The sequence below is a fragment of the Xiphias gladius genome, chromosome 21 (assembly GCF_016859285.1).
Source record: "Xiphias gladius isolate SHS-SW01 ecotype Sanya breed wild chromosome 21, ASM1685928v1, whole genome shotgun sequence".
Classification (NCBI taxonomy): Eukaryota; Metazoa; Chordata; class Actinopteri; order Istiophoriformes; family Xiphiidae; genus Xiphias; species Xiphias gladius.
In genome coordinates, this window is record NC_053420.1 from 427,278 (window position 1) to 445,070 (window position 17,793).

A 17,793-nucleotide genomic window follows, 5' to 3' on the forward strand; every position below is an offset into this window, starting at 1 on the left:
AGCCACCAGCTTCCAGCACGCACGCACACGCGCACACACACACACACACACACACACACACACACACGCGCACACACACACACACACACACACACACAAGCAGACTGAGATAAGCTGTAGGCGTGTCCATAAAATAACGACATTCACACACAACACGCGTCCCGGCTACCACGGCCTCCACAGGGAGCCGTGAGACCGTGCCGGTGACCGGTAGCCCGCCCGCTTGCGCGACACAGTCCGTCGGCCCTGCTCCCCGGACACGTGCCTCTGCAGCGCGGCTCTCTGCCGCACGTAGAAGCGCTTGATCTCCTCCCTCTCCGCGGGCTGCAGCGGGGCGTGCAGCGACAGGTGCCGCAGGGTCTCCTGCAGACACTGGGAGAAGCCCCGGGAGAAGCCCCGGGAGGGGCCCCGGGAGGAGCTGGGGGCCACGCGGGCCAGGGCTCTCTGTCGCAGGAAACTCACGGCCATCTCCAGGATGTCGGCCTTTTCCAGCCGGGAGGGGGGCTGCCCGCCGCTCGGCTCCCCCCGGTTCAGAAGCGCTCCGAGCCGCTCGATGCTGCGGTTGATGCGGTCCCTCCTCACCTTCTCCACCGTGAGTTTCCGCAGCTGAGGACAGAGGACAAGACGCGTTAGACAGGCATGAAGCGGGACACGTTCCGCGGACGCGGTCTCGGGTGATCGCAGGTGTCTCACCTTGTTGGAGCCGCTGTTGTCCACAGAGGCAGGTTTGTCCTCGGGTGTGGTCTGAGCTACAGGAGCCATGGCAGAGTCAGACAGTCGTCAGTCCCGGTCCTTCTGCAGGTACGGCGTGCTCGGACGAGTCCCAGAGACACCGGCGTCTTCTGGTCCGGCCCACATGTTGAGGCGGTATTTATAAGACCGGGAGGAGCTCGGCGTGCGTGGACATCTAACACCTGAGAGGTTCCCACAGTCCGCAGCCTGTCATAAAGTCAGGACTACAAACAGCGTCCTGTCTGCCCCCCCAGTCCCCAGACTTCCTCTCGGCGCAGACAGCAGAAGTGTGCCGCGGCTGTCACGTGCTGTGGACCGTCCACTGTAAAACATGTCGGGACCTGATGTTCGCACCGGGGACGGCCCCCACCCCCACCCCCGCCCCACCCCCCAGTCTGCAGAACCTCCATAGGAAAAGACACCGTTTTAACTGAGCTGATGGAAGCACAGCAGGACCAGGTACACACACACACACACACACACACACACACACACACACTGATTACACCTTCATCTTGTCGGAGTCCAATATTATTATTTATTGATACGTTATTGTGACCGATTAACACGTGAGCAGCATTTTAATGCCGCAGCCGCCGCTCAGTTCATTTTACCGACTTTACATCCTGACGAGTTTAGTTCATAACAGTGATATATCGATAGAAATGTCTCCTGTATAATGAACTACACCTGGTCAGGTAAATGTAGGATGAGTAACATGTTAATATAATAGCGGAAGTGTCACATCTGTCTTTTCTCTGCTTCCTCGTTATTCTGGTTTTTACAGATGCAGCAGTGAGATCCGTCGACAAAGCAGAGCGGGATAATGAAATGAGACACACCCGATACCTTTTGCAGTGTGTCCCGCTGGTGGAGGAGTAACAGCAGTTTGTCTCCTTTGATGCTGGTGGAGGTGAGGGGGGGTCGGGAGGTGTGAGAGTGTCGGGGGGGGGGGGTCAGGTGTCTCCCGCACACGTTTCCAACAACATCAAAGACTCTGAGCTTCACACCAGCAGCCACAGATCCACGCGTCTCCGGGGGGGGGGGTCGTCGCACGGGTCGACCCCCCCCCCAGGAAGAAGTTGGACTGTGAGTCTGTACGTGTGTGGAAGTGTGCCCCCCCCGTCATTAATATTTCATCCTTGTGTTTCCTAAACTGCGTTGGAGATTCCAGAAGGAAAGAACGAAGCTTCCTCCACATTTGATCCTGTAGTTTCATAATTAAAACATGTCATTAGAACGAATGGTCTCTGCTGCTAAAACCTCAGACGCTGACTTGACTCGCAGCAGCAGAATAAACCAAGAGAATTCGTTGTACACAGCAGCTGCGTGTTCAGTGAGTAAACCTTAACCACTGCAAAAACTGTACACGCGTTTTTTCCTCCATTTTTCCAGCTGTTGCTGAAATTTAAAGAGAGAATAAATAAATTAGAAAGATAAAAAAAACAAGGAATCGTTGAATCTCGTTGTTGAACTGAATCGTATCTAAATTTCTGACTCGTCCAGCAGCTGAACTCACTCCTGACGTTTCTTTCTACAGTGGAAATCAAACATTGTTCAGAAAGTTGGCCCCGACATCGTACTGATGTCCTACTTCCTGCAGCACAGTGTTGCCCTGATGATGCATCAGAGGGTTTAGCAACACACTTTGTTCCAACTCTGAGGGTTCGTCAGTCATCAACTAAAGTTGTGGCTCCTCTAGGAATCGTCTGCTTCACCTTCAAGGCTTCGTTTCCTTCCACTGCTGCAGGAAGAAGCTGCGAGTGAACCAGTTTCTAATCCCTGAAAAAGTTCAGTTTTCTATGGAGTTTACAGGAATTTTAGTTCTTGGTGACCTGAACTTTTTTTTTTTTACCTGGGGCAGTTGACCACTGACCTTTGTACCATTTAATGTTTTTCACTGGATTTGAAAAGTGGGGTCGTCCTAAAACTTTTGACCGGTAGCTTCTTCTTCTGTCATCATTTTATTGTACGTTCAGTTAAATTATTCTTAAAACAATCTAAAGATTATTTACTGTAACTGATACAAATACAGCGTCATGTAACTGTATTATTCAAGTCTTATTTGTATTATCATTTTGTTATAAAATGTGACCTTTTTATCAGTTTCTCCTAAAGCACCAGTTAGTGTGACCACTAGACGTCAGTCTCATCTCTGACAGAAAATCTTTAAAAGTTGCAGATAAAGAGCGAGTTAACGCCTCCTCTTCTCTCGTCCCCTTAGTTCAATTATTCCTGAAACAATGACCAGCTGCGTCCAGTTTGACCAGTAGACCTTTAACACACTCTTTATCTCCCCTCTGTCCCCAGCAGGAGCCTTTCAGGCGAACTCGGGTCTACGGAGCATGTAAACTGACGCGGTGTCCAGCGTGTGTCTTATCTTTATGTGTTTAGTGGCCCTTATCAGGCCCGCCGCCTCGGCCGCCGCACATCTGCAGCAGCCGGATCGGAGGAGACGGCGGGAAGGTTCCCAGGTAATAAAAGCGGAGGGAGCCGCCGGTGTCGGGTCCGCACCTTCACAGGTCTGCAGCAGCCTCCCTCCGCCGAGGCCACCAGGCCAGTTAACCATGAGATAATTGATGCCTCTCTCCCATTGTTGCGGGGCCTCGCCCACTGGCCTCAGAGTGTGGGAAAGCTAATCCTGCCTGGGACTCATGGCTTTGTAATGCTAATGGGGGCCTATAAATAGAGGAGAGGGCTCCTCAGCCACAGCACAGCTCACTCTGCTCTGCACCAGGATGGCTCCAACCAACACCAGAGACTCTCCCACCTCACTGCTCTCCACCAAAGACAGACACAAAGTAAGTCCCGCTCTGCCGCCACTCACATGTCCACTGTCCATCACGCCACTGTTTGTCTTCATCAGCCGAATCCGCTGAACGTGTTCCTGACCCAGCTTCCTCTTCTGTTCGACAGCTGAGGAAACCGGTTGTGGAGAAGATGCGCAGAGATCGCATCAACAGCTGCATCGAGCAGCTCAAGGTCCTGCTGGAGAAGGAGTTCCACAAACAGGATCCCAACGCCAAGCTGGAGAAGGCCGACGTCCTGGAGATGACGGTGGTGTTCCTGAAGCAGCAGCTGCAGCCTCGAGGCGGACGCTCATGGCGGCTCACGGTGACGGATACTCCCACTGCTGGAAGGAGACGCTGCACTTCCTGTCCCAAAGCTCCCTCGAGGAGGTGACGCTCCCGCACCTCCGGCACCTCCACGCCGCCCATGGAGCCGGCCGGAACGCCGGCCCCGCTCCGGCCCTCTCCGTCCAGGCCGCGGGGAAGCAGCTCTCCGGCCCCCACAGAGCCGTGTGGAGGCCCTGGTAGAAGCTGCGCAGGGTCTGGATCTCGGCGGGTGGATGATCTCCGTCGGGAGGCCTGGAGGAGACGTCTACACTTCCTGTTGGACTAGAAGTAGCCTTTAAAGTTTTGTTGCTGCAGTTTCTCCAGCCTGGAGCTCCGAGTCTTTGCAGTGTAAAATTGACTGTGTACCTTGTAGGGACTAATATGTACGACTCCTGTGGAGTTGAGGTTTTTATTCTAACACTGAGTCACTGTGTTGGAGGGACGTCTCCCTGGCGTTTGTCTCCACTTGAAGTGAGTTTGTCTGTGACCTTTTATAAAGGATAACTATTTAAACACTTTGTGCCTAATGACGTTTTAATAAATTCAGTTTATTGTCTTTAAATCGTTGACTTATTTTCCTTTTTTTCAATTTAATTCCAAATGTTCACCATGTACGTAATCAATACATCCTATAACACCAGGCGTTCATCACGTTACACTTTATTATCACCGGTTCTCGAAGCATGTTGCCAAAGGACTGCAGCTGAAAATTACACTGGCACATTCACAGAAATGTTGAAAAGGAAAAGGAAACCGTCTTCATCATTTCTGATATTTACATTATTGTCCAGGCTTTATCTTGTCAGTGTGACGAGGGACGTCATTTTAACACAGAAGAGGAGAATCACTCTTTATTGAAAGTAAACATTTCTAAATTGATGCTTATTATCTGATGAATTTCTGCATTTTGTGTGTCAGCAGTCACGGTAGATGTAGATATTTTCTCCAGCGTGCCGCCATGGTTTAGACACATTTCAGTGCCTCAGACACACCTGTCCTCTTCTCTTCCATAAATACCTGTCAAGAATGGACTGAAGTTGAGGGGGGGGGGTTCACATGGTTTCTGAAAACAAAGAACACAACGTGTGTATTTAGAGCGATCAGCTTCCGTGTCTCTGTAAATCGGATTGTGTGCTGCCACGTTCAGGACGGCGTCTGTCGGTGGTTTAGCTCAGTGTGTGTGAGTGTGTGTGTGTGTGTGAGCGTGGCTGCCTCGAGCTTTGTGAGCTAAGCCCCGGGCTGCCGTTGAGTGGTGGGCTCTGTCAGCTCTGGTTTCATCAAGCAGTCGGGGAGCTGAGCCGCTACAGGTCTGCAGGTCTGCAGGGCGTCCCCCCCGTATGGAGTCTGCCTCTCCTCAGCTTTCTCACACTCCTCAGCCTTTCTCCCCCTTCATCCCCAGGACAAAGGAAGTGTGCCGTGTTAAATGACCCCCCCCACCATGACAGTGAGAAACCTCCTGACCCTCTGCTGCCTGATGCCCCCCCCCATCACAAATCTGCCTCCAGATCTGGAGGGAAAAGCCAGTGTTGATTCTGCATGGTGTCATCAATCAATCAATCAATCAGTCAATCAATCAATCAGTCCATCCATCTGTTAATGTACTGTGTGTGTTGATGTTTTGTTGATGTGTGTGTGTGTTGTGTGTTTGTTGTGTCTGTGTTGATGTATGTGATGTGTGTGTGTGTGTGTGCGTGTGTGCGTGTGTGCGTGTGCGCGTGTGCGCGTTTTGTGTGTGTATAATCTGACCGTGGGAACACTCTGCCCTGTGTCTGATGTAAGCAGGTGTAATTCAGCAGCAGGGCAGGTCTGGTATCCCACCTGGGAGCAGATGGGTTTACACACACACACACACACACACACACACACACACACACACACACACACACAGTGCACAAACAGTAACATCGTGATGGTTCTAAATATCATCGTAGATCATAAGCGTGTCTTATTCTCTCTTGCCTCCTCTGTAAATCTGAACTGGAGTCAGTTGTCTTTCAGTTTTCTTCATTTAGGGACTGTATGAAAATTATCGGAGGGTAGGACAATATTTCAGATTCATTCGTTTAATTCCAACTTCTGTGTCTCCAACGGCAGCAATGAGAAACGTTCTCAGGAGTCAAGACAGTAGCGTAAGCTGCCGCCGTTTCATCCGGGACGGCTGCACGTGAGATCTTTGTCAAACACACCTGAGTAACCCCACACACTGGCAGAAAGTGACCGGAAGAAAAAAATCACATGGAAAAGGTCCAGTTTAGCCTGAAGGTCGCGTTCTACCACTACTTTTAAAAAGGTTAAACTAACTAAGCAACATAAAAGGAAGAGGTTTGTCTCTTTTGAAGCAAGACGCTTATAATCCGTCCCAATTCACACCCTATGACTCGACACCGGTGGAAGGAAATGACGGAAGCCTCGGTTTTTCACATCAGGAGCGATACTCTACAGGTAAGACACTGCCCACCTGCTTCATTTTATTTGAACAAATAACGCACGGGGACAAACTTGCCAAAGCTGCTATTGTTTTTCTTTACAGTGTTTAACGCGTTTGAAAGGACAACGGCCCAGCGAGTGGAGCTTTCCTACTGTTGGTCTTCACGTGGCCTCGTTCCTGGGAAAGGTGAATATTTTTACTCAGGGAAACTGGTTTTGAACCACGTTTTGTCGTCGGTTCATGGAGAGAAAAGGATCGACTGAGATGGTGAGTCATCCATCAAGACTGAAAACCATCGGCCAACCCTAATGGGGGGGCACTGTAACCGTAAGACGCACGTAAAATATAAAACCTGTGTCACAAAGTGTCGGCCCTGCCTGAGTGTTAATGATTTACCCTCAGCAGTGGAAGAAGTACTCGAGAAAAAGTAGTTACACAACAGTGTAAAAGTTCTCTGTTACAGGTGAGAGTCCTGCCTTGTACGGAATCATCAGCAACACGTACGTCAGGTTCTAAAAGTAAAAGTCTTCATCACGTAGAGTCGCATCTTTCGGTGTATTTTTCCCGTAATTAACCTGAAAGCCTTTAACGCGTGATTGGACACACACTAATCAGACCCCCAGTTACAACTTAGTAACTGAGTATGTCTCTCTAGAAACTGGTACGCAGCGTTTTCAGGTAGTCACTGCTGGAGGTGGAGCTAATCTGAATTCTTGGGAAGTGTATTTCTTAACAGTGCGTCAAATGAGCTCAGTCTAATGTTTTGCACGTAAAACAAAACGCCGCAAAGTAACGAGTAACGAGTAACTACAGCTGTCAGATAAATGTAGAGCAGCGAAAAGTAGAAAGAAATGTGGTGGAGTGGAAGTACTAAATAGAAGAAGGAAATATTTAAGTAAAGAAGAAGAACCTCAGGTCTGTACTTAACTACAGTACTTGAGTAACTGTATTTGGTTACTTCCCCACTGTCTGGAAATATTTGACTTTTAAATGGCAGAAAGCGACCGGAAGAAAAAAAATCACATAAAATCCAGTCCTGAACTCGCGTTCTACCACTACTTTTAATAATTAAACTAACTAACCAACTAAAAGTAAAATTTTAATGTAATACTTTTGAAGCAAGACGCACTTTATAATAAAGTTACAACTTCTATAATTGGCTCATTATTTACAGCTCAATGAAACATCACTTTTTGGATCCTGGATAAAATTTAGCTCCTGAATTAAGTGAAGAAACCTGAGAAAAGCCCAGTGATACAAACCTACAGCCCCTCCTCCCTCCTAAAACACACACACACACACACACACACACACACAATAATTGCTGTTATCTCCCGTCACAATCAGTCTTGTCTTGGTTGAAATGTGTGGGAAAGTGGAAAAACCTGTAAACCCACGAGGTCAGCTGGTTTACACACAACAGCTCCTGTTATCTCTGATTAATGAGAGAGAAGCCCGATCAATATCCCTCTTATCGCACTCAGCAGCAGAATTACGCCGTCTGGCCTCATGTTTTCTGGAGATAACGATGACAGCAGCTCACAGGCTCGTCTACATGAATGAGTTTTACCTCTGGAACCGTGGAAGTTGTCTCTGCTGTCACTGAAATCGAAAGGAGAATGTCATTTGCACCATCCCAAGGAGCAGGAAACGCAGACCAGACAAAGATCATTTGCGAAACTCTTTATTTCGAGATTTCTCTCTACAAGTACTCATTTCTAAAGACTTTTACTTTTCCACGGGAAAAGTGTTTTTGTTTCCACATTCAGTCACTTTAACAAGAAATCTGAGCAAACACACAGTGTCAACAGATCATTTCACAGCACAATAATGTTCCAACGCAGCCTTTACAAAAGGCCTTCAACACACTAAACACCATTTAAACAGACTGACAGAATGGTAGTGGGGTTTAAGGCAAAGCTTTCAGTTGGCTCAGCAACCGTCCTCATGAAGACATCGTCTCTACAGACACTCCTCACTGGGAAGAGGAGGATGAATCAAAGTAAAAGTGCATCAACAGAGCACAAAGTCAACCGTTTGCCTCAGCAGGCAAAACACACTCTTCAGTCTGAAGAAAAACAAATGTCCCTTCATGTCCTTTTCTCGACACAGGATGAAAAAGAAACATCCGATCCATTAATCTTCTGGAGGCCAGTCTCCTCCAGGCCTCCCGACGGAGAGCATCCACCCGCCGAGATCCAGACCCTGCGCAGCTTCTACCAGGGCCTCCACACGGCTCTGTGGGGGCCGGAGAGCTGCTTCCCCGCGGCCTGGACGGGGACGCGGCAGGAGAGGGCCGGCGCGGGGCCGGCGTCCCGGCCGGCTCCGTGGGCGGCGTGGAGGTGCCGGAGGTGCGGGAGCGTCACCTCCTCGAGGGAGCTTTGGGACAGGAAGTGCAGCGTCTCCTTCCAGCAGTGGGAGTATCCGTCACCGTGAGCCGCGCGAGCGTCCGGGCTCCGAGGCTGCAGCTGCTGCTTCAGGAACACCACCGTCATCTCCAGGACGTCGGCCTTCTCCAGCTTGGCGTTGGGATCCTGTTTGTGGAACTCCTTCTCCAGCAGGACCTTGAGCTGCTCGATGCAGCTGTTGATGCGATCTCTGCGCATCTTCTCCACAACCGGTTTCCTCAGCTGTCGAACAGAAGAGGAAGCTGGGTCAGGAACACGTTCAGCGGATTCGGCTGATGAAGACAAACAGTGGCGTGATGGACAGTGGACATGTGAGTGGCGGCAGAGCGGGACTTACTTTGTGTCTGTCTTTGGTGGAGAGCAGTGAGGTGGGAGAGTCTCTGGTGTTGGTTGGAGCCATCCTGGTGCAGAGCAGAGTGAGCTGTGCTGTGGCTGAGGAGCCCTCTCCTCTATTTATAGGCCCCCATTAGCATTACAAAGCCATGAGTCCCAGGCAGGATTAGCTTTCCCACACTCTGAGGCCAGTGGGCGAGGCCCCGCAACAATGGGAGAGAGGCATCAATTATCTCATGGTTAACTGGCCTGGTGGCCTCGGCGGAGGGAGGCTGCTGCAGACCTGTGAAGGTGCGGACCCGACACCGGCGGCTCCCTCCGCTTTTATTACCTGGGAACCTTCCCGCCGTCTCCTCCGATCCGGCTGCTGCAGATGTGCGGCGGCCGAGGCGGCGGGCCTGATAAGGGCCACTAAACACATAAAGATAAGACACACGCTGGACACCGCGTCAGTTTACATGCTCCGTAGACCCGAGTTCGCCTGAAAGGCTCCTGCTGGGGACAGAGGGGAGATAAAGAGTGTGTTAAAGGTCTACTGGTCAAACTGGACGCAGCTGGTCATTGTTTCAGGAATAATTGAACTAAGGGGACGAGAGAAGAGGAGGCGTTAACAGCTGCAACAATAGAAAATGTGTCTTCTGTTCGAATTGTTGACAAATACTGGACATTAGCAGACACACCGATAATGTCCCTGTATCAGCTCATAACTATATTACAGCCTGTGATAAACCATTTGTTACCAGGACCAGACCCCCTTTCACATTTTCATTTCCTGCACTGATATAATGAAGATACACGTTGCAGCAGCTTTGAAGTCGATCTACTCTACATCTACTGTCTGTGATGTTCTCTGCTTCACTTCATGACAGCGGCTCAGAACGACAGAGGGAGGGAAAAATCTCAGATTTGGAGGGAAAATGGCTTCAGAAAGTAACTGTCAATGAAACACAATTATGCAGTGTCCTCTGGGAAGGCACACTTCTATTGTGTGACACCTCCTCCTCAAAGAACCCCCCCCCACGTCCTCCTCCTCCTCTTTCACTCACCCCTTTAGGAGAATGTGCAATAAATGGGAACGAGAGTGTGGGAAAGGAGGTTGGGATCCTGCTCACACAAATCCTCCAGTCAATAGAGCCCCCTCCTCCCCCCTCCACACGGAGCCTTTCAACCCCCAGGATCAGATCAGAGGCTCCGCTGAGCCGGGGGACACGTGTGGGATGTTTCTGTGTTTATACTCACCTACCGAGTACAACCCCCCCGGCGGTGGAGGAAGCGCTCTCAAAGTAAAACAATGGAGGAACACTCACTTATAAGTCGACGTCCTGCATCTAAAATCTGTCCTCGGTATCATCAGCTTAATTTACTTGAAGTAAGAAAAGTTAAAGTCCTGCTTTTGCAGAACTGTAATATCCTATGATGTGTAATGTAACTGGATTGATTTCATTGGTATTGTTATGTAACAGCTCCATCGAATCCACTGTCGAATCCATTTTTTGTTTTATTTGTTGATCACATGAAATCTTAATCTGTAGAGTAACGAGTAGCTTCATGGACTTCGCTTGATCGTGTTGTTCATCTTAAAGCAAACGGGAGGCACCCGACCCCGAAGCGTCCGGATACTTTTGTTAACGAGAGATTTCAGTTTTTGAGTTTTAATAAATTTCCCTGAGTCGTCGAGGTTTACCGAGCGAAGACTGATGGGAAAAAAATGGCTGTTTCATCCAACACGGCAAAGTGTGTAACCAGTGAAGGCGTCTGAGCGCTTCTGAGGACGCCGTGTACTTTAAGGGCATTTAGCCGGTAATACGTGTGTACTTGTACTTCAGTAGGGTTTTAGATGAAGGCCTTTTACATGTAATGGAGTATTTTTGCCTTCTGGTATTGGTACTTTCACGTCAGTGAGGGACGCTGCATCGCTTTTCTCGTTGCTTCGTATTCTAGCTCTTCTGAATGATCTAAGGCCACACGACCGACTTCCCAGCTCGGAGCCGTGTCTTTGTCGGTTGACTTTTAACGGCACGGAGGAGACGGTGTGACGGTTGCCCTGGGCGATGGAGGAACCCACCGAGTGATCTGGTCTGGTCCTGGTCGTCCCTGTGTGTCAATGAGCGTGACGGTGTGTGTGTAGAGAGAGGCAGAGAGAGAGAGAGGTAGAGAGAGAGAGAGAGAGAGGGTAGAGAGAGAGAGAGAGAGAGAGAGGTAGAGAGAGAGAGAGAGAGAGAGAGAGAGAGAGAGGGAGAGAGAGAGGTAGAGAGGTAGAGAGGTGAGAGAGAGAGAGAGGTACAGAGAGAGAGGTAGAGAGGTAGAGAGAGGTAGAGAGAGAGAGAGAGGTAGAGAGAGAGCGAGAGAGGTAGAGAGGAGAGAGAGGGTAGAGAGAGGTAGAGAGAGAGGTAGAGAGAGAGAGAGAGAGAGAGGTAGAGAGAGAGGGTAGAGAGAGAGGTAGAGAGAGAGGTGGGAGAGAGAGGGGCAGAGAGAGAGGTGGAGAGAGAGGGGGGTGGGGAGAGAGGTAGAGGAGGTAGGGAGAGAGAGAGAGAGGTGGGGGGTGAGAGAGAGGTAGAGAGAGGTAGAGAGGGGTAGAGAGGGTGGGGGGAGAGAGAGAGAGGTAGAGGGAGAGAGAGGGTGGGGAGAGAGGTAGAGAGGGTGGGGGGTGAGAGAGGTGGGGAGAGAGGTGGGGGGGTGGGGAGAGAGGGTGGGGAGAGGGGGTGGGGGGGTAGGGAGAGGTGGGGGGTAGAGAGAGGTGGGGGGTGAGGAGAGAGGAGAGAGGTAGGGGGGCAGAGAGAGGTAGGGGGAGAGGGGTAGGGAGAGAGGTGGGGAGAGAGGTAGAGGGGTAGGGGGAGAGAGGGGAGAGGGTGGGGGGTAGAGAGGGGTGGGGGGGGTGGGGAGGTGGGGGGTGAGGGGGTGGGGGGGTGGGAGAGGGTGGGGGTGGGGGGGTAGGGGGTGGGGGGGGTGGGGGTGGGGGGGTGGAGAGAGGGGGTGGGGGGTGGGGGAGGGTGAGGGAGAGGGTGGGGGGGGTGGAGAGAGGGGGTGGAGGGTGGGGAGAGGGTGGGGGGTGGGGGTGGGGGTGGGAGGTGGGGGGTGAGGGGGGTGGGGGGTGTGGGGGGTGGGGGGCAGAGAGAGAGGTGGGGGGGGGTGAGGGGCAGAGAGAGAGGTGGGGAGTGGGGGGGGGGGGGTGGGGGGGTGGGGGGGGGTGGGGGGTGTGGGGGGTGGGGAGAGAGAGAGAGGCAGAGAGAGAGAGAGGTGGGGAGAGGTGGGGGGGGTAGGGGGGTGGGGGGGGTAGAGAGAGGTGGGGGGTGGGGGGGGTGGGGGGGGGGGTGAGGGGTGGGGGGCGGGGGTGGAGGGGGTGGGGGAGAGGGTAGAGAGGGGTGGGGAGAGTGGGAGAGGGTAGAGAGAGGGTGGGGAGAGGTAGGGGGGTGGGGGGGTGGGGGGTGGGGGAGTGGGGGGGGTGGGGAGGGGTGGGGGGTGAGAGGGGTGGGGAGAGAGGGTGGGGGGGGTGAGGGGTGGGGAGAGAGGGGTAGAGGGAGAGGGTGGGAGAGGTAGAGGGTGGGGAGGTGGAGAGAGAGGGAGAGGGGTGAGAGAGGTAGAGAGAGGGTGGAGAGAGAGAGGTAGAGAGAGGTAGAGAGAGAGGGTGAGAGAGGGGGTGGGGAGAGAGAGAGAGAGGTAGAGGGAGGTGGAGAGGCAGAGAGAGAGAGAGAGAGAGAGGCAGAGGTAGAGAGAGGTAGAGAGAAAGAGAGACAGAGGCAGAGAGAGAGAGAGAGGTAGAGAGAGAGAGAGAGAGAGGGTAGAGAGGTAGAGAGAGGTAGAGAGAGAGAGAGGTGAGAGAGAGAGGTAGAGATGGTTCAGCCTCCAGTTGGAGGGAAATCTGCTTCTTCTCCTTCCTCAGGACTCATTTCTCAGAAGTGAGTCAGGACACAAAATGCAAATGAAAACATCATTTGGCCCCTGATCACATTCCAGCGTGGACCCCCCCAATTCAGAGAGAAAAGCCTCGCAGTGCCGCCCCCCCTACAAACACACACAACACACACTCCCACATGCAATGCACATGCCAAACAACACATCTCCCTGGCTTTGAACCAGATGTGTGTGTGTGTGTGTGTGAGTGTGAGGACCTCTTTGCACTGAGGAATGTGTGAGAGCTCTGACCGGCTCCTCATTCCCACACTTCAGCCTCCATTCAGGGCAGCGCCCCACCCCGCGGCAGCCGCCACTGATCCTCCAGCCCCTCATTATACCCCGACCTCAATAGGCCATCTGGACAGCTACTGGGGAAGACACACACACACACACACACACACACACACACACACACACACACACACACACACACACACACACACACACACACACCTCCCAGACTGACAGGACACCTCAGACTCAGCAGGTAGATGATCATATATATGACAAGATGCATCTTACATTCAGTAAGGTTCTGTCTCAGTCCGTAATGTTCTCTGATGTTCTCCGGAGAACCAGATTTAGGGACTAAACTCGTCCACTGAGAATGAGACGAGAAGCAGCAGCGAAACAGCCGAGACGAACTGAACCCGCAGGCGACGCGTAGACATGGAGACGAAGCTGAGCTAAGGTGACGTCGTCAGGGGCCGAGGATGTGGACTTAAACGTGTCCGGGTTGCGATCAGAAGGAACCGTGGGTTCAGGTTTAATGTCGACGAACATCTAAATGTTCCAGCAGATGTTCGCTACGGAAACGTCGCCGCTTTGAGCCACGTTGCGGCTTCTCCTCTCAAACCAAACCCAGACACTGAAGACTGAGAATCAGGGAATCAGCTTCTGAGCGATGAAGTTTAGTTTTCATCATTTTGTAATTAAAGTTCTGAACGAGAACATGATCTGTGATGGATTTTTAGTGGCGGCTACTAAATGAATAAACTTTAACATTAATGAAACCTAATTCATGTTACAACCTGAACATGAGCTGAGCAGCGGAAGATTGGAGATATTGATTATCGATTATTAATTTATATGACGTGGCTGCTTTCCTTTTGAAACGAATAAAGTCCTTTCTCTCTTCCTTTTGTGGTAAAAACTTTCTTGTGAGCAGGAAAGCACCAGAACCGACCACGGCAGAGGATGAATCGCATGAGAAAAGAAGCCTCGGTGTCAAAAGAGGATTCTGGACAATGGTAACGTTTTCCCGCCGCCAGCGTCCTTTCTCAGACGCCCGTGTTAACCCACGTCACACGTCCCAGGAATGCTTCTTACACAGGGGTCAGGCGTTTCCCAGCTCCTCGGAGACGCTGCTGCAGTCACAGGGACACTTGTTGATACTTGTTGAGGAGGGGGGTGACTCGGACCACCTGCCCCCCGGCCCCTCAGTCAAAGCCTGGTTCATCACAACAGAGTCAGGAATGCTTTGTGCCCCCTTTGTGCCCAGTCTGCACGGAGACGGGAACAAGAGCGAGCTGTGAGGTGGACGGTTGGGAGACGAAGGACGACTCTGGAGAACAATGAAGCTGAGTTTGGTGAAATATGAGACAGAAAATAAGACCTAACGAGTTGAGTGGCTCCAAACAGAAGCACAGAGGCGGTGACCCCTATGCTCCTGCGTCACACTGATGTTTAACACGTTTATATGTCCCTCAGGAGCTGGTGGAGACCAGAACCAGAGCTAAAAGAGAGGGAGTACTGGACCGGATTCTTCAGGTGGACACACTCGGGACTCTCATGTGTTTTTATTCTCTCCGAACGGGAGCGAGAATGAAGCGTACAGCCAAAATAAAAAGCCTTCATCTCCTCGTCATAATCAGGTTTTCCCTGTGGAGGACAAACACGTGGGACTGAGACAGCTTTGTCTTCTTCCTTCCCGCCCTTTCGCTTTTATTTCTCCTTTTCACTCCACCTGTCAGTTCTTTGTCATTGGAGGAGCTGATGCTTATTGGCCTGTGAGCGTGGGAACCTGCGGCTCTGACCCGTCCTGCTTTTTTCTACTCTACTTTTATTGATCAGCTACAGTTACAGATTGACTCAGGTTAACATCCTACAACATCTATGATCAGTTTATTGAAACAAGTTCCACCTGAGACGGCCACGACGTTAAAATTCTGCATCAGTGATGATAATCCAGCGATGTAATACATCACTCACAGGGACCCTTCAGCATAAGAGGACGGTTTTTACTTCTGAGAGCTAAATAAAATGTGTTGTTTTTACTTGGTTCATGGATGATTAGTTTATTTGGGCGGGGCAGTGCGTGTTAATCAGCGCTGGCATTTAAAAACAGAAGTCTAAATGGGTCGGGCTCGATTATACAACCGCAGCTGACAGAGGATAAAAAGCGTTACGACAAATCAAAATGGAGGAAATGTACCACAGCACTGTGTCCTGCCAATCTTAAACCAGCAATAATAAAACGCTGTAAACGACGTAGAGTTCATCTGCGAAAACGTCGGCTCGGTCGTGACGACAGGGTTTTAAGAGAACTGTATTCCCACAGGTTCAGGGTTACCTGCGACTTGCTGCTCTCACAGAAGAGTTGTGCTGGATATGAATGAAACAACACAGTGGCCTCTGGTACCTGCACTTGTTTTCCTGGAAACGGGTGCATGACTTTGACAAAGTGGCCTAAAGGAAGAGCTGCCTCTCCTGCAGAATCCTAAATAAATGTTTCTATCTACCACTCTCCGTATGGAATGAATGATATCGGCCATTGCTACGGCAGGAAAAGATAATAACTTGTGCAAAGACAGAAAAAGGTAAATTGTCTACAGGTGAAAAGAGATAAAAAAAAGATGATCTTCGAGGACTTTGAGAGAGAAACCGAAGTCCTGTTTCCCTAAGAGCCAAACTTCAGCGTGTCTCTGTGAAGTCTTTTGGCGGGAGTTTGGTGTCCGCAGTGTAAACAGGCTCTCGGGGGGGTGAATGGTCCAGCTGCTGCTCCCAGGACAAAGACGGGACCGGAGCTTTCTCACACTCGCACCATTCAGAGCTGGCGACTGGCAAGTGTGTGTCCGATTTCCCTGCAGCTCCTACAGTTTACTGCTTCTAAGTGCGGCCATATGGTAATAAGCAGCTTAGCATTTCCATGTGAATATGGCAGCAGAGAGCGAGGCTTCATTATGACACCAGACCCGCTGGATGTCTGAGCGTTGAATCAGTGTTGATCTCTTTACGGAGTTCAACAATCAATTTCAATTAAACTTTTGTGGAAATGCAAATGAGCACCACAGGCTGATTCTGGATCTGTGAACCTTTGTGCAATAATTGTCATTTATTCTTCACAGTAGATGAAATCCTCCTTGTACTTGTACTAATATTCAGGGATGTGATTAGGGAGACGAAGACAGAGGTGGAAGAAAGATTGAGAACCTTTACTGAAGTAGTGTCAACACCTCGAATATTGGCACAAATGAATAGAAGATTGTGCTGACAGAAAAAATAAGGGTTGATATCACGCTGCTGCAAAATGGGACTGATGCACTTTTTTCCAAATCTGGGGCCTAATAAAAGCAAAGGGGCATGTAGCACAGGTTTTTAATGGTTTACAGAAAACACGTTTGTCTTCCATCCAACAAGGTTTGGTGAAGCTAGGAAGCGTTCTTTTCCAGATGTTAATGCCCAAACAAGTCTTCCCAGATCAGGCGTAAAAAGAAATAATATAAAAAACAGAGGATTTTACAGAAACATTTCACAGGCGCTGCTTTTGAGACCGAACCATTACATAGACAAGGTTTGAACAAATCCTGAGACGGTGCTGCTTGGACACGGAGTGACCCTTTGCCAACATTCCTTTACTGCTTTATCACCTAATGGATTAAAACAAAAAAACACAGATGGGATTTCTCACAACCTGGCAAATCTAAGATTTGTCCCCATTAGTGTCTTCTAACTGATCTATGAAGCATTAGCAAAGGATTTATTAACTAGTAATTACAACTTAAAATACTTTGAAAATAATATACTGAAAATACTCAAGTCAAGCACAAGTACCTCAAAATTGTTCTTCAGTACTGTGTTGATGAAACGAGTCGCTACAGATGAGAATCTGGGCTTGGAAACGAGACGGTAAAGAGCTGAAAATAAAAGCGTCTCTCTGCTTCTAGGTCGGACACGTCTGCGGCCTGTTGCTGAGACAGAAGACTCTGAGACGGACATCCTGAGGAGACGTCATAAAACCTGTACTGGGAGACCCGGAGGGTGTGACGGGACTCATCCTCAAGCCGGACCGGAGTGAATGCAGAGCTTTTCAGTCTGACACCGGGGCCCTTCAGACAGAACCCGGACAACTGACACCAATGTAATGACACTGCAATGTGAAAAAAGTTAGTGCTAATGGATCTTGTCTGTCTTATCTCTGTTTGGGGGATGATCATGCTCCAAGCTTTAGAGCCACAGGTCAGAGTCAGTGAGTCACACTGTGAGCTGCAACCTGATCCCCATTTATTTTAATCTATATCTGTTCACATCAACCCGTCCCAGTAAAAGCTGCTGAACCAGCTGTGATCAGCTCCTGTTCTCAGCGTAGGCGTGGACGTTCAGACAACTGTCACTGGATCACTGTGATACTGAAGGAAACTTAAAAACATCAAGATTCTGAATGGAGTTCTGCAGCCTCGTTTTCCTCTGGTTTCTAAGTGGATTTCTGGAGCTTTATTCTGGAGGGATGTCCTCAGGAAGTGGACGTCTCACTGAATCAGATCGACACGTCTTTCATGTCTGTGTGATTTAAATGTTGGAATCAGTTTGAAAACCTCTTGTCTATGATGCAGCCATAGGTGGTTTATAAAAGAAGCCAAGAAACAACACAAGCCCACATTAG

The 17,793-nt window shown here is 50.2% G+C and overlaps 3 protein-coding genes across 3 annotated transcripts; 1 reads left to right on the top strand and 2 right to left on the bottom strand.

The window, feature by feature from the left end:
- Positions 1-100: 100 nt before the first annotated feature.
- LOC120783227 (transcription factor HES-5-like) lies at positions 101-986 on the bottom strand. The gene is made up of 2 exons (XM_040116052.1): positions 694-986; positions 101-606 (listed from the first exon to the last, which is right to left on the bottom strand). Exons 1-2 carry the CDS (start codon positions 760-762, stop codon positions 166-168), a joined length of 510 nt encoding a protein of 169 aa, XP_039971986.1. The 5' UTR covers positions 763-986; the 3' UTR covers positions 101-165.
- Positions 987-1,108: 122 nt separating this feature from the next.
- LOC120783182 (transcription factor HES-5-like) lies at positions 1,109-4,056 on the top strand. Its single transcript, XM_040115972.1, is given in 5 exon segments — positions 1,109-1,191; positions 1,520-1,645; positions 3,046-3,533; positions 3,649-3,823; positions 3,826-4,056. Coding segments are annotated over 3 exon segments (462 nt in total). The 5' UTR covers positions 1,109-1,191; positions 1,520-1,645; positions 3,046-3,470; the 3' UTR covers positions 4,050-4,056.
- Positions 4,057-8,492: 4,436 nt separating this feature from the next.
- On the bottom strand, positions 8,493-9,505 carry LOC120783137 (transcription factor HES-5-like). Its single transcript, XM_040115893.1, has 2 exons — positions 9,022-9,505; positions 8,493-8,906 (listed from the first exon to the last, which is right to left on the bottom strand). The coding sequence occupies exons 1-2, from the start codon at positions 9,082-9,084 to the stop codon at positions 8,493-8,495; spliced, it is 477 nt and encodes a 158-aa protein (XP_039971827.1). The 5' UTR covers positions 9,085-9,505.
- Positions 9,506-17,793: the final 8,288 nt, after the last annotated feature.

Bases quoted from the DNA above. Each gene is read 5' to 3' on its own strand.
- LOC120783227 (XM_040116052.1), bottom strand. From the start codon at position 762: ATGGCTCCTGTAGCTCAGACCACACCCGAGGACAAACCTGCCTCTGTG. The intron at 607-693 runs GTGAGACACCTG...CTCTGTCCTCAG, and splicing joins ACAACAGCGGCTCCAACAAG to CTGCGGAAACTCACGGTGGA.
- LOC120783137 (XM_040115893.1), bottom strand. From the start codon at position 9,084: ATGGCTCCAACCAACACCAGAGACTCTCCCACCTCACTGCTCTCCACC. The intron at 8,907-9,021 runs GTAAGTCCCGCT...TCTGTTCGACAG, and splicing joins CCACCAAAGACAGACACAAA to CTGAGGAAACCGGTTGTGGA.